The sequence below is a fragment of the Acipenser ruthenus genome, chromosome 1, assembly GCF_902713425.1.
Source record: "Acipenser ruthenus chromosome 1, fAciRut3.2 maternal haplotype, whole genome shotgun sequence".
Classification (NCBI taxonomy): Eukaryota; Metazoa; Chordata; class Actinopteri; order Acipenseriformes; family Acipenseridae; genus Acipenser; species Acipenser ruthenus.
In genome coordinates, this window is record NC_081189.1 from 60,966,015 (window position 1) to 60,982,588 (window position 16,574).

Here is a 16,574-nt window from a genome sequence, read left to right on the forward strand (position 1 = left end):
GTGTACTTTTGGTATTAAACATGAGATGTCATTTTTAGAGATCAAACAGTATAAAAACATCAAAACACATCTCAAAATAATGCACAATTGGCAGAACACCATACTTAACACTTTTAGAGGTGTCGTGAGTCAGCATACGCAGAGCATCTTGATTGAATTACTTCCGGATTGGCTATAGAATGAACAACCTCAAAGTCTGTGCGCAGTGAGGTAAAGGAATATTTCGGTTTTGAGGTGGTTAATGATGGAATCGTAAAAAAAAAAAAAAAAATTAATAGAGACATTGTTTTTATCCGTGGGTATTATGAAGCAAAGCACCACTGAGTTAAAGTAATTTAACCACGTGGAAGTTAGAACCTAGCAATCGGCAGTCGGGAATCGGAATTCAGAAGCAGGGATCGGGGATTTTTAAAAGCCAGATCAAAAACATTTTCAGTATCAGAGTATGATGGTTTAACTGTTTTTGTCAGGATTATAAATTTACATGAAATAAAATGAGTTCTTTCCCCCTTGGAGAAATTAGCTGCCTGTTGAGTGTGTTCAACTGTACCATAATGAGTGTAATAGTAGCGCATTTCACACTGTGTGTAATAGCAGTTGTTTCACACTGTTACAACACTTTTAGCTGAACACGCATGGTAGCAGAGTGGTTAAAAGGCTTTAACTATTTAACTTGGTGGTTATTATCACAGCCTCTGTGTCATCACTTACAGGTGATTTATATGGTGACACAGCCGCTGTGTCAACGCGTACAGGTGTTTGTATGAGAAATGTACATATCTGACCCATGGTGTTTGGATGAAAATATCAAAAATATCCAGATTATTCTGAAATATATTGCTGCAATACAGAAAATGTAGGTATACAGCAACCATAAATGAATGTGTTTCTTTATTCACGTGTGACTGGAGAAAACTTTTAATGGTTTTTATCACTACTGTATAAGGTGTCCTCCTTTTGGTGATAAACCACATGAAAGGCTATACAGTGTAAAAGGTAGGCCACCACACAATTGGAGTCTAGTTCTTTCATGACAGATATTTAAACTAGAACAAAATTGTGCAACACAAAGCAAATATTTTTAAGTGAAAAAGAAAAATCTTACATTTCTTACATAAATGATTTGTGTTAATGTACATTAATTGCATGAGTCTGTTTCTAATCATGTTTTGTTTTCATTTCAACAGAGCTATATCCATGGGAGCAGCCAAGCCCAATTTGTTGCAGAATCTCACATCATACTGCTGCTGAGTATCCTTTTTTTAATCGCACATAGATCATTTAAAATGATTAAGTGTGAGGTGAGTCAAACTAAATTTTTATATTCTTGATAAATTGGTAAGCAAAAAAATACCTGTCCAAAAAATGTAAAACTAAATTAAGTTTCTTTAGTAGTACAAAAATGATTGTATGTTTAATATAGGCTAGCAATGTCTGATACAAAAATGTGTCTGGTTGTGTATTTAAATTGTGTATCCAAGTATATGTTAAAAAAAAAAAAGATTGGTATAACAAATTTGGTTTAGTATGGGATAATTAAGGTATAATGGCATTGCTGTGTTGTGTTGCAAGGTAAGGTCCATTCTCAACAAAGAACACACCACAGCAACTGTTTATTTTTTATTTATTTAACTTATTCTTGTTCTGAAGTCCACAGAAAAGATTCATTTTGAGAGCAGTTTCACCATTAAGTAGTGGTTTTAGTACAAGTGTTATTAATTGCTAGTGTCATCTCAGCTGTGCTTCATTTGTCGTTCTGTTGTTGACTGAAAACAGTGGGAGAGCAGTATTCGCTTTTTGTATAATCAGTTTTATCACACAAGGGAGGATGGGTTAATAAAAAGAAGTCTGAGCCATTATTTCACAGTTTGGGAGTAGAGCAGTTTTGAAATCTATTTGTGGCAAAGCAAATATAAATGTGCTTTGCCTAATTAAAGAATTCTAGCATAGTTGATTTTATTTTCAAATATACTTTTTTTGAAAGCCCACTATTCAGTTTACTTACATCCCAACAAGGAGAAAAAACTTTCCATTGTGTAAAATTGCCTTCATAAACATGCAGGGTAAACCTGTTTGTCATGGGTGAGGTCCCAAAGAATATAGAATATCTCAGGGTATAACATTTAGTTGTTGGGATTTCTGAATTAATGAAAGACTTTTATTTTAGCATACATCATTTGGTGGCAATCGTGTACTAAATATAAATAGGCTGAGATCTGTCAACAAGAAGACGTCTTATCTTGACTCCTATTGACCCTTTCTTGATCCTGCACAGTAGGGCTATGCAGAGGATCCATAACTCCTACTTGTACATGTACTCATACTTAGATCATACTTCTTTTAAATCACTGAAGGTGGTCAGGGCTTATCTTAACCCTTTGCGGTCCATTTATTCAGCGCCTGTCAGGCACGTCAGGTCTAATTTATTTTCACACAAGCTGTTTATTTTACATGCACTGTTTAAAAGTAATTTTATTCACAGTAAAAACAGGTTTAAAAGGCACTGCATATCAACAGGACACTCAGTACTGCATCTCCAGCCCTGCCCCACCCCTTGTTCGCTGTATTTTTCACATACCTCTTCATAGTCGTGCATACTGATAAATCATCTCCTGATATCACCAATCTCTTCAATAATGCTATCCAAGTCATTATTTTATTACTATCACATCTCAAAAAGCTTGGCAAATGTCCACGGTTTTCTTTAAGCGCTGGATGCGGAAGCAGCTATCTTGTTTCTCTATGTCCGTGTTATGTCTGAAAAACTGAAAAAATGCAAATAGTCCTCACAAGTTTTAAGTAAAAAAACAACAATCATATTACGAAAATTGAGCTTCTTTTGACTGGTTATGGTAGCTTTAAGGTACAGTTATATGTGGGTAATATCTGTGAATTTAAATAAATCAGCCCTTAAATACAGCAAGCAATCCATATAGTCCAAGCTTGTTTTTGTTTCTCTTGTTGAAACGTGATCCGTCAGGATTTTTTTAAAACATTTTTTAACATTTTTAATAGTGAATCAAACATAACATAAGTATCATAGCATTTTGACTTGCTTGGTTGTGGTGCTTTGCCTTGCTTTTGGTGGCACTTGGTGCTGCCTCAAAATCTTGATTTACATCTCTCAGCCTCTTTAAAGAGAGGTTGGTTTAAGTTTATCTTGCTTGATTACTATTGGTAGTGGCCTTAATCCAATATCTGTTTGACTGTTTGTGATGGTTGAAAAAATGTTCTTGTAAATCAAATAATTATTATTTTATTATTATTTGTTTATTTAGCAGACACCTTTATCCAAGGCGACTTACAGAGACTAGGGTGTGTGAACTATGCATCAGCTGCAGAGTCACTTACAATTACGTGTCACCCGAAAGACGGAGCACAAGGAGGTTAAGTGACTTGCTCAGGGTCACACAGTGAGTCAGTGGCTGAGGTGGGATTTGAACCGGGACCTCCAGGTTACAAGCCCTGTTCTTTAACCACTGGACCACACAGCCTCCTTAAATAATAAAATGTGCAGGTGAATTTAGAGTTTTGTGACATAAATTTGGCACATATAATACTTGCTGAGCATATAGTAGATGCTTTTAGATCAGCACCAGGGAATCAGGTGCTAAGCTATACCTTTTTATTATTATTACTGACACCCTCTACTAATTTCTAATGGAAGAGAAAACTCATTACATGTGACAAAATGTCCCCTTTGTCTCCCTGGGATACTACTGGGGGAGGCAAGCGGTACTGCAGCCCTATATACAAATGCAGAAGCGGTCTTAAGGATATCCTCCTTATCACTAATACCCAGACTAATACTGAGGAGGATGATAAAAAAGCCTTTGGGGGTTTTCCCCTCCATGAGGCAGTCTGGAGGCCCGTTGAGGCTATTTGGGAGAACCCTGCATCTACGGTCAAAGTCCTACCTAGAGTGGACAGATTTTATAGAGTTTTTTTTTTTTTTTATCATAAGGACTACCTGTTCAAACAGCCTAAAATAGACACTATCATGTCTGTCACAAGCAGTACTCCCTCCAGAACGTCTGCACCTGACTGGGCAGACAAAAAGATTGACAACTTCATAAAGAATGATTATTCTGCTGCCACTGCCAGCATGGGTATCAACAACTATCAAATGCATGCGGCTAAACACCAGCATATAGTGTGGAGCCAGCTGTATGATTCACTGCAGACCCCTACTCCAGAAAGCGTGGAGATGGCTATGCAGCTGGCAGCAGAAGACAAAAACGCAGCTAAGATACAACTACAAGCCGCATGCAACAACTGGCACTAATGCTAGAGCAGTGGCTAATGTTATCTCTGCAAGAAGATGTCGGCAGATGAAATCTTCCTCTCTCACTGCTGACACGCAGTCCAAGGTGCTTGAGCTCCCTTTTCAGGGTGAGCTGTTGTTCAGCAAGAGTCTCAAGGATTTGCTGGCAAACATGAAGGAGGCTAGACAAGCAATGCGATCTTGCTCAACGCCGACTGGAGAGTTAGCTTTTAGCTGACCATATCCAAACAGCATTTTTTCGTCACCAACCAACTCAATCCTTCTCGGGTGGGCAGGGCTGTTTCCAACGTGGCCAGGCCACAGGGCTCTTTTCGTGGTTATAGCAGAGGAAGAGGTAAACCTACTTCATCCTCCTGACATTCTCCATATATATGTCCCTCAGAACACATCTCTGCCTATAGGGGGAAGGATATCAAATTTCTTGACAAGCTGGCAGAAAATAACACAAAATCAGTGGACCCTGGAGCTCATACAAAATAGATACAAGATACCATTCCGACACCTGCCACCACCAGCAGGAATCGTCCGCACATTACTGGACTGGTCAAGCCCACAAGGGATCTTCTTGCAAGAAGAAATAGGGGCTGTGCTCCTTTCCCTTGCCATAGAACATGTCTCTACATCTTCTCAAGAGCAGGGCCACTACAGGTATTTTTTGACTCCCAAAAAGAACAGGAAGCTCAGATCCATTCTAGACCTCAGGGGTCTAAACAAGTATATTCTTAGAAAGAAATTCAAGATGGTATCTCTGGGCACAGTCATCAAGGCAGTTCAACCAGGAGATTGGCTGATAGACCTCATAAGACACATATTTTCATATCCCCATTCACGAGGATTACAGGGAATACCTCCATCAAGGGAGGTCAGTATCAATTCAAAATACTCCCATTTGGAATATCCACCACGCCCAGGGTGTTCACCAAGGTTATGGCCGAAGTGGCTGCACACCTCAGAAGCTTAGGCATCCACTTATACCCTGATATAGACGATTGGTTGATACAGGCTTCATCCAAAACTATTTACCTATTCCAGGAACTGGGTCTCCTAGTGAACAAAGAAAAGTCAGCTCTCATTCCAACACAATCCTTGGTTTTCCTGGGTGCACAGTTCAGCACTATCCTGGGAACAGTGTGCCTAACCGAAGCCCTCATTCATCATGTTGCAGGTCTTTTCATTGTAGGAGTAAAATTATTCCAGCAATTCCTGGGTCACATAGCAGCAGCAGTCTACCTGGTAAGAGACACAAGACTACATATGAGACACTTACAAAGGTGTCTCCTTTCTTCCTGGAATATAACCCTTCCAGATTCTCATCGCATCAAGGACTCTCTGGGAGCAGCAAGAGAAGCAAGATGGTGGAAATTTTCACCTTGAGTAGTAATGGGGCTGAAATTATCTCAACAACCCCCAACGCTCCGCCTGTATACCGATGCCTCGTACATATATGTCTTAATACATATAAACAACCAGGGCCACATACTAGGAACGTGATTACAAATTCAAGTTTATTAACAGTTTGGTGCATTCGGTAATGGTTACATTTAGTACTTGAAATGAAACGTTATCATAACTCTTTGCTTCCCTGAAATGGAAATTTAACCATTAACCTTCAATGTCGCTGCGTCCATGATTGCAGCAGGCTCGAAGGAAAAAAGATGCTGAGGTCTGTGAGTGCTGTCATTTTGTGCCCTCAGGAGCGGGCCATGACTGCGTCACAGGCTCTGTGAGCAACTTTGATATATTCAGGTTTCGGGTCTTTAGGAGGCAAATACCTATTCAGTAATAGCCCATTTGGTAATGGTTACATTTCTATTTCAGGGAACCAGGGTGTGGGAGGGTGCCCTGCCCCTGTGCTTATTTTGTGTTATATGTATGTATGTATTGCACGGAGTGTGGGTTATCACGGATGATTTCAAATATATAGTTGTATGTAGGCACGGGGTTGCACAATCACTTCACGTGCAGATGTAATAGTATGTGAACACAGGGAGTGCACAAAGTAGTTCATGTGCAGATGTGCTGAGATTCAAGTTGAATGAATGATTGATTAGCTAGCGAGTCTTGGTACAGCTGCATAAAAGATCCAGTTTTTCACGCACATGGGGTTGGGTGTTCGGTGAGTGGAGAACGGGTGATAGAAGAAAGGAAAACTAAAATAGAAACAATTGCTACTGGTGCTAAACCATCTCAGCACGGTACTTGTTTGGGTCAGTATTTTGTTTGTCTGTTTCTTTTGGCCAACATGCCGTTTGTTTTGTGTTAGTGTTTCGTGTTTTGTTCAACCCTTTTGTTTTTATAATAAACCGGTGCAACAGCGCATTTCACTCACCACTCTGTCCTGTCTCATCCTGGTCACACGTCACTGGGAAGCCATCTGTCACACAGGGTTATGATGATAACATTTTCCAACAGTGTTTAGTCTTGTACAGTGTGTCACGGTTTTAAAGTTATTCCTGACTGTCTTCATTTGTGTGATTTATTTATAAAAAGTTGTGTGTAGGGGTGTCTCTTATTGTATAGGGGACATCATTTTGAGCAGCCAGAACCATTCCGCTTCACTTTGCAGTCCTCTTTGTTTATTATTCTTTCTTCAGTTCATTCGAGCCGCAAAGTGTGCGTCACCCAGCATTTCACCGGGAGCTGCACTTGAACTGCCTGGGAGCAGTAATACGCATTACACAAATTAAAAGATTGAATTTTGCATGCAAATGACATTTAATATGTGGTTTAGAATTACCTTCGAATTCCTGGCTAGCGTGAACCTTCAAACACAGCCCTAGTCTTTTGCGGAGGTAAAAAGGTCCTTAAAAACAGGTGAACTTGTTGTTCTCTAATTATAAATAATTGGAACCCAAAAGAGTGTTTCTAGTCCACAGGTATGCATTTGGCGGACAGGATTTTTCACATTTCCAGGCATGTGGCACATTATTTGAGTTAGTTATTTTATGCAGGATATCACAAACATTTTAATATTAAGTGCTATACCATTGCCATTGCTGAGCAGAAAACTATCCATTACATCTAATATGTAAAATTGAAATATATTAGTGGGATTAATTTAGGAAAAGTACTACTGGGGACTTTTATTTTGTGTAATCTGTAATTTTGTGATTGGATACAGTCTATGTAAGTGTGTTCTTCAGGAGGACATTTTCAAATCAACAGCTTTGACACTCTCATGAGGCCTCAGGTTAACAGCAAGGGTATCCTCAAGTCAGTATGCACTCACTTAGAGTATTAGAATCTGGGTTTATAAGGAGGCACCTGTCTGACGGTCTTTCTGCATGTACATATGACACACCTATATATTTTGTATGAATATGGAGAACTGCTTGTCCAGTTGTGATTTAGCAGGATCCTGTTATTGAGAGATCAATATCTAAGGATATTTGGAGATAGCTATGTCTCTCTTGGTTGGTATTAGGGGTATTCCATGTCCTTGGAGCTCATGGTTGTAATTGGACAGTAAAAACTGTCAACCTGCAGTCTAGGGATAGAGCCAATCCGAGATGAAGGGGGGACTAGTACTTCACAGATATTTAGTCTTAATGATCAAAATCATTTTTACATTAGTGCCAGAAATGCATTTTATTGTGCTACTGGTTTTAGCCCTGCCCATTTCCAGTGGTGCAATCCGAGAATGGGCACACCCAAAGAATCTGAAATATTTGGAGGTAGCTGTCCATTTTCACACTTATGCATATGGTGGATGTGCGTTGTAATGCTTTACACTGATGGCTCTCTCTTTTTTTAGTTAAAGCCATGAAGGGTGTGTCTTACTAATTAGCTTTAGTACTATTTTCATTCTATGGTTTTCAAAAAACTGATTCAGGTCGTGTTTAGTTTTCTGCCTTGCTCCCTGGCACAATGAAGTTTGTTAAAAGCCACTCTGCTCAGTGTCACTGAAAAAAAAATATTTTGATAAACCTCTTGCTTCCAAATTTCTAACATGCAGGTTGAGGTTATTATACAACATTTGAATGTGAGAATAATTTTAGAGAGACCACCTGACATGAGAGATGTCTATTATTAATTTACTGATGAAGATGTTAAATGCAGTCTGGTTGAATGAAAATGGGCCAAACTGACCTGTCTTTTCTAAATCCTCAAATACAGTATTTTTATATTTGTCTATGAAGTAAAATTTCCAGGTTGCCTATTTTACTATGAGCTTTCAAATGTATTTTACAGTTTTAATACTGTAACTCTTAAAAATGCACAGTGTAAAATCCCCCTTTTTATATTTTAAGTTCTTCTATTTCTATGGGCATGACTTTTAGGAATACTTTTTGATGTACAATTTAGGTATTCAGTAAGAAAAAAAATAGAAGCTCTGTAACACTGTCACTACGATGATGCGACTGGTATTGACAAGTTATTCAAATGGATAGGGGTTCTGTGGACATGGGTTCTGTGACAACAAAGCATCACAGGAAAAGGGTTCCCTCAACACAGGTTGCTAATCATCTTAAAAAAAAAAATGTTGGTTACTAAAGTAGGAAGTCACAAGCTAGAATGCTGTAGGTGTTTACATGTGCACAAAATAATTTTATCTTTTGTATTGCACAGATAATTAATTTTTAAAAAGTGTCAATGTCTAGCATATAAAATGGGATTCAAAATGTAATGTGATAACAATATATATTTGGTCACAATTTATGTAAATCACAAGTTTACCATTTTTTTTTTGTTTGTTTTTGTTCAGTCGAACATAAAATCTATTTTTGAATATGCACTCTTGTGCATTCCATGAGTTACACAGAGCAGGTTTCCTTGACAACAACTACAGATGCTGCCATTACCATGGGGATGGTTCTTCTGAATGAAGCTGCAACTTCCAAAGGAGACGTTGGCAAGCGAAGAAGTATGTTTTATTTAAACACTCATTTGCATTTAAAAGACTTGTTATAACACTGAAAAGAGTTTAATGAACATATATGTATGTAAATATTATTATAACTGGTACCAGGCTGTTTTTTTGTTGTTCTTCAAATTAGAGTTTCTGTTCATTTTGATGATCCAGCATACACACATTTTACCATTATACTCTATAAATGTATTCTTTTGAGATGAATTGTTTTCTTTATTTATGTAAACGTATGCAACTTACTTGTACATATTTAAATAAGAACAGAAGGCAATTCGGCCGATCTAAGCTCGTCCAGTTCCTAGTAGGTGATTGGTCTCAAAATGTTGTCAAGTTGAGTCTTAAAGGATCCAAGTGATTCTGTCTCATCAACATGACTAGGTAGCCCATTCCATGTCCTTACCCTCGCTTCTGTGTGAAGAAGTATATCCTTCCCTCTGTCCTAAGTCTATCCCCACTTTATTTCCAATGTGTACCCTGGTTTCTGTACTGTGCTTAATGTATTGGTTAGGGTTCATTTGTAAGATTTTAAAGACTTCATGTCCTTCCTAATTCTTCTTTGTTTTAGGCTAACTAGACAAAGACATTTTTTTTCAGCCTGCCTTCATACTATAGCACATTTCATTATACCGTGGGATTAGCCTGGACTCTCTCCCGGGCCATAATGTCCCTTTGGTACTGTGGTGACCAGTATTAGACTACTTACTCTGCAAATTTGACACGTTCTCTAATTACCCCCCATCTAAAGGCCTCTACACACCAGACATGATGCAGTAAGCGATAACGTCGTACACTGAGCCGTAATTAGGTATTTTAGCGGCAGAGACAGGCAATCATATTTGCGCCTTTCCGTCCCGTCTCGTCCCTTTCTGTTTTTTTTTCTCTTTGCTCATATTTGCTTGCGTTTCATTAAAACCTGATCAGTAACTGCAAGCATGTCTGGAATTATTACACTATGTAACACAATTTTTGGTTCCTGGGTAGTAAGTGTTATTTCCTAACTGCTTATGCCTCAAAAGTATAGAAAATGGCTATTATTCCCCACAAACTTTGCTTTTGTGACCAGGACAGTGATATTTTGAAATTTGCCTATTTCCAATGAGAAAACGGGCGAATTTGTGTCTTTTCGTTCACATAAAGTCAGAAAAAAACAACATATGAATCCAAATTTAACATGTATTTATACTAAAATAATACAAAAATGACTACAAAAGATTTAGAAGTGAGTAGTTTTTCGAGATTTACGATTATACTGTAAATCACTTTCACGAATCAACCCCCAAATGTAGTCTCCCATCATGTTCTCGTTACACTGTCCTTCATTGACAGCTCATCCAGGAGACTCAAAGCCGTGCTGCTCCATAATGGTAACAAGTACCCGTCTCTTCCCCTGGCTCACTCGGTGCACCTCAAAGACGATTACAACAGCATCAAGACCTTGCTGGACGCCTTGAAGTATGATGAGTACGGCTGGGACCCCCGGAAGGTGCTGATGCCACCACTGCACATCAAATTGGGCCTTATGAAACAATTTGTCAGAGCTCTAGATAAGGAGTCGGCAGCCTTCAAGTACCTTCAAGACTTGTTCCCTAAGCTGTCTGAGGCAAAGGTCAAAGCCGGTGTCTTCGTCGGACCACAGATAAAGAAGATCCTGGAGTGCAATGAATTCCCCAAGAAGCTCACTAGTAAGGAGAAAGCGGCTTGGAACAGCTTTGTCGCAGTGGTTCGGGGCTTCCTGGGCAATCACAAGGCCGAAAACTATGTGGAGCTGGTTAAGACTCTGGTGAAGAACTACGGCACAATGGGCTGTAGAATGTCCCTCAAAGTCCATATCCTTGATGCTCATCTTGATAAATTCAAGGAGAACATGGGAGCGTACTCTGAGGAGCAAGGCGAGCGCTTCCACCAGGATATACTGGACTTTGAACGCCGCTACCAGGGACAGTATAACGAGAACATGATGGGAGATTACATTTGGGGGCTGATTCGTGAAAGTGATTTACAGTATAATCGTAAATCTCGAAAAACTACTCACTTCTAAATCTTTTGTAGTCATTTTTGTATTACTTTAGTATAAATACATAATTTGGATTCATATGTTGGTTTTTTTCTGACTTTATGTGAACGAAAAGACACAAATACGCCCGTTTTCTCATTGGAAATAGGTAAATTTCAAAATATCACTGTCCTGGTCACAAAAGCAAAGTTTGTGGGGAATAATAGCCATTTTCTATACTTTTGAGGCATAAGCAATTAGGAAATAACACTTACTACCCAGGAACCAAAAAAAAAAAAAAAATTGTTACACGGTGTTATTAGATCAAGTAAAAAGATTTTAAAAACTGCAGGGAACTAAAGTTCTTCAAAAAACAAAACTGGTTTATTTATTTATTTATTTTTCAAATAAACCCATAAGAATGTATACTGATTGTCAAGAACATGTCAATGTCAATTCTAACAAAGTCCTGTCATACAAATGTTGAATGTTTTTTTTTTGTTTGTTTGTTTTACATGTTTTTTTAAGTTCTTTGAGCTTTTCATCTGGTTCTTATTTTACATGTCCCAGATGTTCAAGTTTATCCTTAGCAGATCTGCGCAAACTGTTTGACTTTGCTATTTATGTCAGCTTTCCTGTGCTTTCAGCCTTCAAAGCAAATTCATCAGCTGATGAAATTTTTGTTTTTTTTATTTATTTCATCAATTTCATCCATAAGTGATTTTCTCTTCAGTGTCTTGCTTTCATTTTCCTTTAGCCTCTTTTGCTCATCCAGGTACGTATGGTACTTTTGTCTGGCACCAGCTGTTAAGATGGTCACATCCAAGGCGCTGGGCTGTGTAGGTCTTCTCTTCAAGATTCTCAACCTCAATCTGACGATTCACTGAAAAGCCTCTCTCAACTGAGGCATTTCTATGAGACAAAAGCAGCAGGACCTACACAATTTTCCACAGTTTGTCAAATGCTTTGTTGCCTGACATTATGTCATAGAAGAGGGTATCCACCCTACATTTAGTATAATTAAAATATGTAAAATCTGTACATTTTCACACAAGATTCCTGATCCTTGGCCATTTCATGTGGATCCAAGCATGCCATGTTGCGCACCAATGTGTATTGTAGGGGAGACTTATCCCGCAACTTCAGCACAACTGACAGCAAGCAGCTCTTTACTCTCCATCCTAAATTCAAGTACTCTCTTTTCACTGATTTTCTTTGCTACCAGATCCTTCATTATCTTCTCAGCTCTAACCCAACATCTATTTTGTGTGGATGGCAGTGGAGTTTTTTTGTCAGCAACATCAATGCTCATCAATTTGGACACAGAGTGGGCTTCAGCAATCGCATCTCCCTTAATGAACCTCTGCATGATTGATTTAATCACATTAAAGAGATCACCTACAATAAATTGAACCATTGGTTTGTCTGTCTGGTATACAGTCAGAAAGGGGGTCACTTCTTTTGCAAACGAGAGGTGAAATGCAAGTCTGGCAGGCATCAATGGATCTTTCCACCCTTCCTTGACAGTACTGTATGACTTTGTAGCAGGGTTTGGGATTTTCCCAGACTCCACTGCATCTACATAGTTCTTTAAGTCTGGCATTATTTTAATAATCCTCTCTGTCACTGGCACATTTTCCACCCATCTTGTTTTACAGAACTTGTGGCATGAGTGGCTTGGTTGCCTCTGTGGCTTTAGCACCGGGAAAATGTATAACCTGAATAGTGAGGAGAAAAAAAGGCATTTGCACACAGGGCTAAGCAATTTCTGCAATAAACTCTTACGTGACTTTCTATACCGTAAAATGCGTAGTTATCTCATTTAGATTGTCAGAATACGCTTTCGCAAGCTCATTGATTAATACCGAAAAATGGAATAGGCAGGAAATTTCATCATGCAATTAACATGTTTAACAGGTTCCTTTCCATTACAACATGTTAAAGGGGAAATTTGGAAATACAACTATTTGTTGGTTGCCTACATGGATTATTATTTACCATACTTAATAACTACTTCAGAAGGTAATTCCTGTTTCTGCAATCAGGGCAGCTTCTAAACAAAACTGAGAAAAGCTGATTAGTGGGCTTCATTTATTGCACACAGTCAAATGATAGGGTATTTAACACATTTCATCACCTTTAATAGTAGAAGAAAAGATCATTCTTGCAGGATAAAAATACCCGAAGCTGTACAATAAAGGATACAACAATTATAAAGACAGGGCAGCAGTGTGAAGTAGTGGATAGGGCTCTGGACTCTTGATTGGAGGGTTGTGGGTTCAATCCCAGGTGGGGGACACTGTACCCTGGAGCAAGGTACTTTCCTAGATTTCTCCAGTAAAAACCCAACTGTATAAATGGGTAATTGTGTGTAAAAATAATGTGATATCTTGCAACAATTGTAAGTCGCCCTGGATAAGGGCGTCGGCTAAGAAATAAAAAATAATAATAAAAAGACACAGCAATGAGGGAGAACATCTGGCAGTCCATCTCCAGGGAACTGGATATAGCTTGTGTGTATGATTCATTTAACTGAAATAAGCATTCTGAAAAGCTACTATGTATTCTACATTTTTATTAGCTGTTAAACAGGACTATAGTACGTGTGGTTCTTTTCCAGCTGATGATACAATCAGAGGAGAGTCACCTATCACATCGTGTGCGCCTGTCGCCACTAGAGTGAAAGGTAGTGTTGCAGCAAAAGTACAATTTTAACGCAGAACAAATAGCATCACGTCCTGTGTGGGGAGACCTTAAGACAGGTTTCCAAGCACAAAGCCCTGTGGCACCCCACTGATTACATGGCCCGGGCTAGAGGTTGTACCTCTTCCAAGTTGGTCAGACAAGAGCGCTCTTTTCTGAATGGGTGTTGGCTGTCTCCTATGATGCTGTTACGATATAGACACTCCACTAGTTTCTCTCTTGTGATTGATTCCATGAGTTTGTTAGGCTGAAGGGCCTGTAGTTTCCTGGTTCAGCTTTATCTTACTTTTTTTAAATATGGTTAATACATGTGCAATGCACCAGTCAGCTAATCTCTTGTCTTGATTGATTTGTCATAAATGTTTGCCAGCGGCTTGGCAATGACCTTCCTTGTTTCTTTTATGCACACTTGGGTATATGCCATCCGGACCAGGGAACAGCCCCTAGTCTTCGGTTTGATTTATACAAAATGCTTCTTCAGTTTTTTAGGGGAGATCTGTGTCAGAGGGAAGGAGAAGTCCTCGCTGCTGAAAACTTGTACAATGTACCTTAAGGGCTTAATTCTCAAACTACCAGTTACATTCCTAAATTAAATATAATATGTCTGTGAATAGTAAATACCTATTCAGATATATTCACATTTACAGACTATTATAATAATTGCCCATACATGGTATGTTATAGTTTACAGACCAAATGAAATGATTCAACAAACATACAGCAGTACTTTCACATTGTAAATATTGGGATGATACTGACCTGTATTTCTATTACTTGTGTATTGTATTTTTCTTGTTACTCTACTAAAATGTTGCTTTACGACCCTGTTAGTGCTGAGGGTGTTCTGCTAACACGATACCTAACTGAAGAAAAATACCAAAGGCAGCATGGCGTAGCAAATGCGGCTAAATGTTATGCTGTGTGCCCCAAGTCTTGTGCTTGCCTGGGAAACGTATTATTAAAACATTTGTATCACCAATTTATGTGACAATAAATGTCATTGCCAATAACTATTGCCTGCTATGATTAAAGACAACAGTAGGAAATAGCTCAAAGAATGAATTTCAATGCCTACCTACAAAATGAGACACAGATTTACAATGTAATTTAGGGTCTACTAATGGGCAATGCTGACTCTTCTATACATTGTCTTCTTTACTTTACACAACAAATATATTCAGTGTCAAAAGCACAGCTGTTAATATCAGCATGCTAATTCTCAGAAACGAAGCTCTTAAAATTCATAATCATTCAACATTCATACTCAATAAATGGTGAATTCTGTTGGGATCCCAAGTCGAAATACAACTTAATTGGTGTGGGTTACATTGGTAATAACATTTTATTAAAAAAAGTTTCTCATTTTATTTAAAGGGATAATGCTAAAGCCTTTACATATAGTTAATAATTAGTAAACTGTAAAATCCATTTGTGGATCATTATTGTGGAAGAAATGTTTAAAACCTTGGAGGTAAGCGTTCTTCTGAGGTTGTGTTAAAAACATTGACATCAAATCGAAACCAACTGCATTACAACACTGACTTGTTTCTGTATTCTAGACAGTACTATATATTTATCAGTATGTTTTACCATTAATCAAAAATATTCTTCCTTTTTTTCAGTTATCTGCCTTGTGGGCCTGGGCTTGGTTGTATTCTTCTTCAGCTTCCTGTTATCAATCTTCAGATCAAAATATCATGGTTACCCTTATAGGTAAGTACAATGTTTTAAAAAGCAATATCCTCTTGGAAAAGCTCTTTTTGTGCATGCAATAGAATGCCGATTAGATATACCTTTTGATTTAGTGATCTTGTTTATGTTGAGGAGTAAACGGACAGTACATCAAGTGTTTCTGCCAAACGACTCATTCAACATCAGAAGCCTGAACACTCTTCTTTGAACAATTAAAACATATTTTGGTCTTTATTAATGATGTAAACAGTGGTGGATCGTAATGTCACTATCCCTAGAAAGTATAAATGTATGTTTTTGCTGACCTGATTTCATTATTTTTTTATTGTATGTACCTATGTTAATAAATAGTTTAATAAATCACCTCTGGAGGAAATCCTCAGATGGATTTTCATTCCAGTTTTGTATTTCTTGGTTTTATTTATTTATTTATTTGTTTTTCATTATGCCTTATTAGGAAATGTCATTGGTGTAATTAAAAGTGTGATTGTGAGCAGTTTACAATAACAAAGGTTTTTAATGGTTTCTTTTTATTTTTCAGCTTTTTAATTAAATGACAACAAGAGGCATCCTACAGTTTATTAAGAAGACAAACACTTAATTTCAATACTTACTTGACAAAACTAATGTCATTGATTTAAACAAAAAAAAGGATATAAATATATGTGCTTGTGTTTTGTCCTTTTAAATAAATTCTACTACAAACAACCATGGCATCCTTATTTATTTCCAGATGAGAAGTACAGTTCAGTTTTTCAACTAACAAAGTTATGTATCAACCATTCCTTATCAGTGTATTCCCATGAACCAGATGTCTACTGTACTTAAGTCCTTTTAGGTTCCTATTTCTATGTATAGCATTGTTGTATGATTCTGACAGTGTGAATGTATTTATGATCCCTATTGACAATATTATAGATCAATTTTATTATTATTATTATTATTATTATTATTATTTATTTCTTAGCAGACGCCCTTACCCAGGGCGACTTACAGTTGTATACAAAAAATACATATCAAGAATTACTGTA

General features: G+C 37.8%; 1 protein-coding gene across 4 annotated transcripts in view; it reads left to right on the forward strand.

Annotated features, from left to right (window-relative positions):
• Window positions 1–16,251, forward strand: part of LOC117420989 (tumor suppressor candidate 3-like) — a 109,605-nt gene extending 93,354 nt beyond the window's left edge. For all 4 annotated transcript variants that reach the window (XM_059026900.1, XM_034034817.3, XM_059026911.1 and 1 more), the window contains 4 exons: window positions 1,188–1,251; window positions 9,075–9,149; window positions 15,474–15,564; window positions 16,085–16,251. In XM_059026900.1, the coding sequence (XP_058882883.1) occupies window positions 1,188–1,251; window positions 9,075–9,149; window positions 15,474–15,564; window positions 16,085–16,100 (246 nt within the window). In that variant the 3' untranslated portion in view covers window positions 16,101–16,251. The remainder of the gene's footprint in view (window positions 1–1,187; window positions 1,252–9,074; window positions 9,150–15,473; window positions 15,565–16,084) is intronic.
• The last annotated feature ends 323 nt before the right edge of the window (window positions 16,252–16,574 follow it).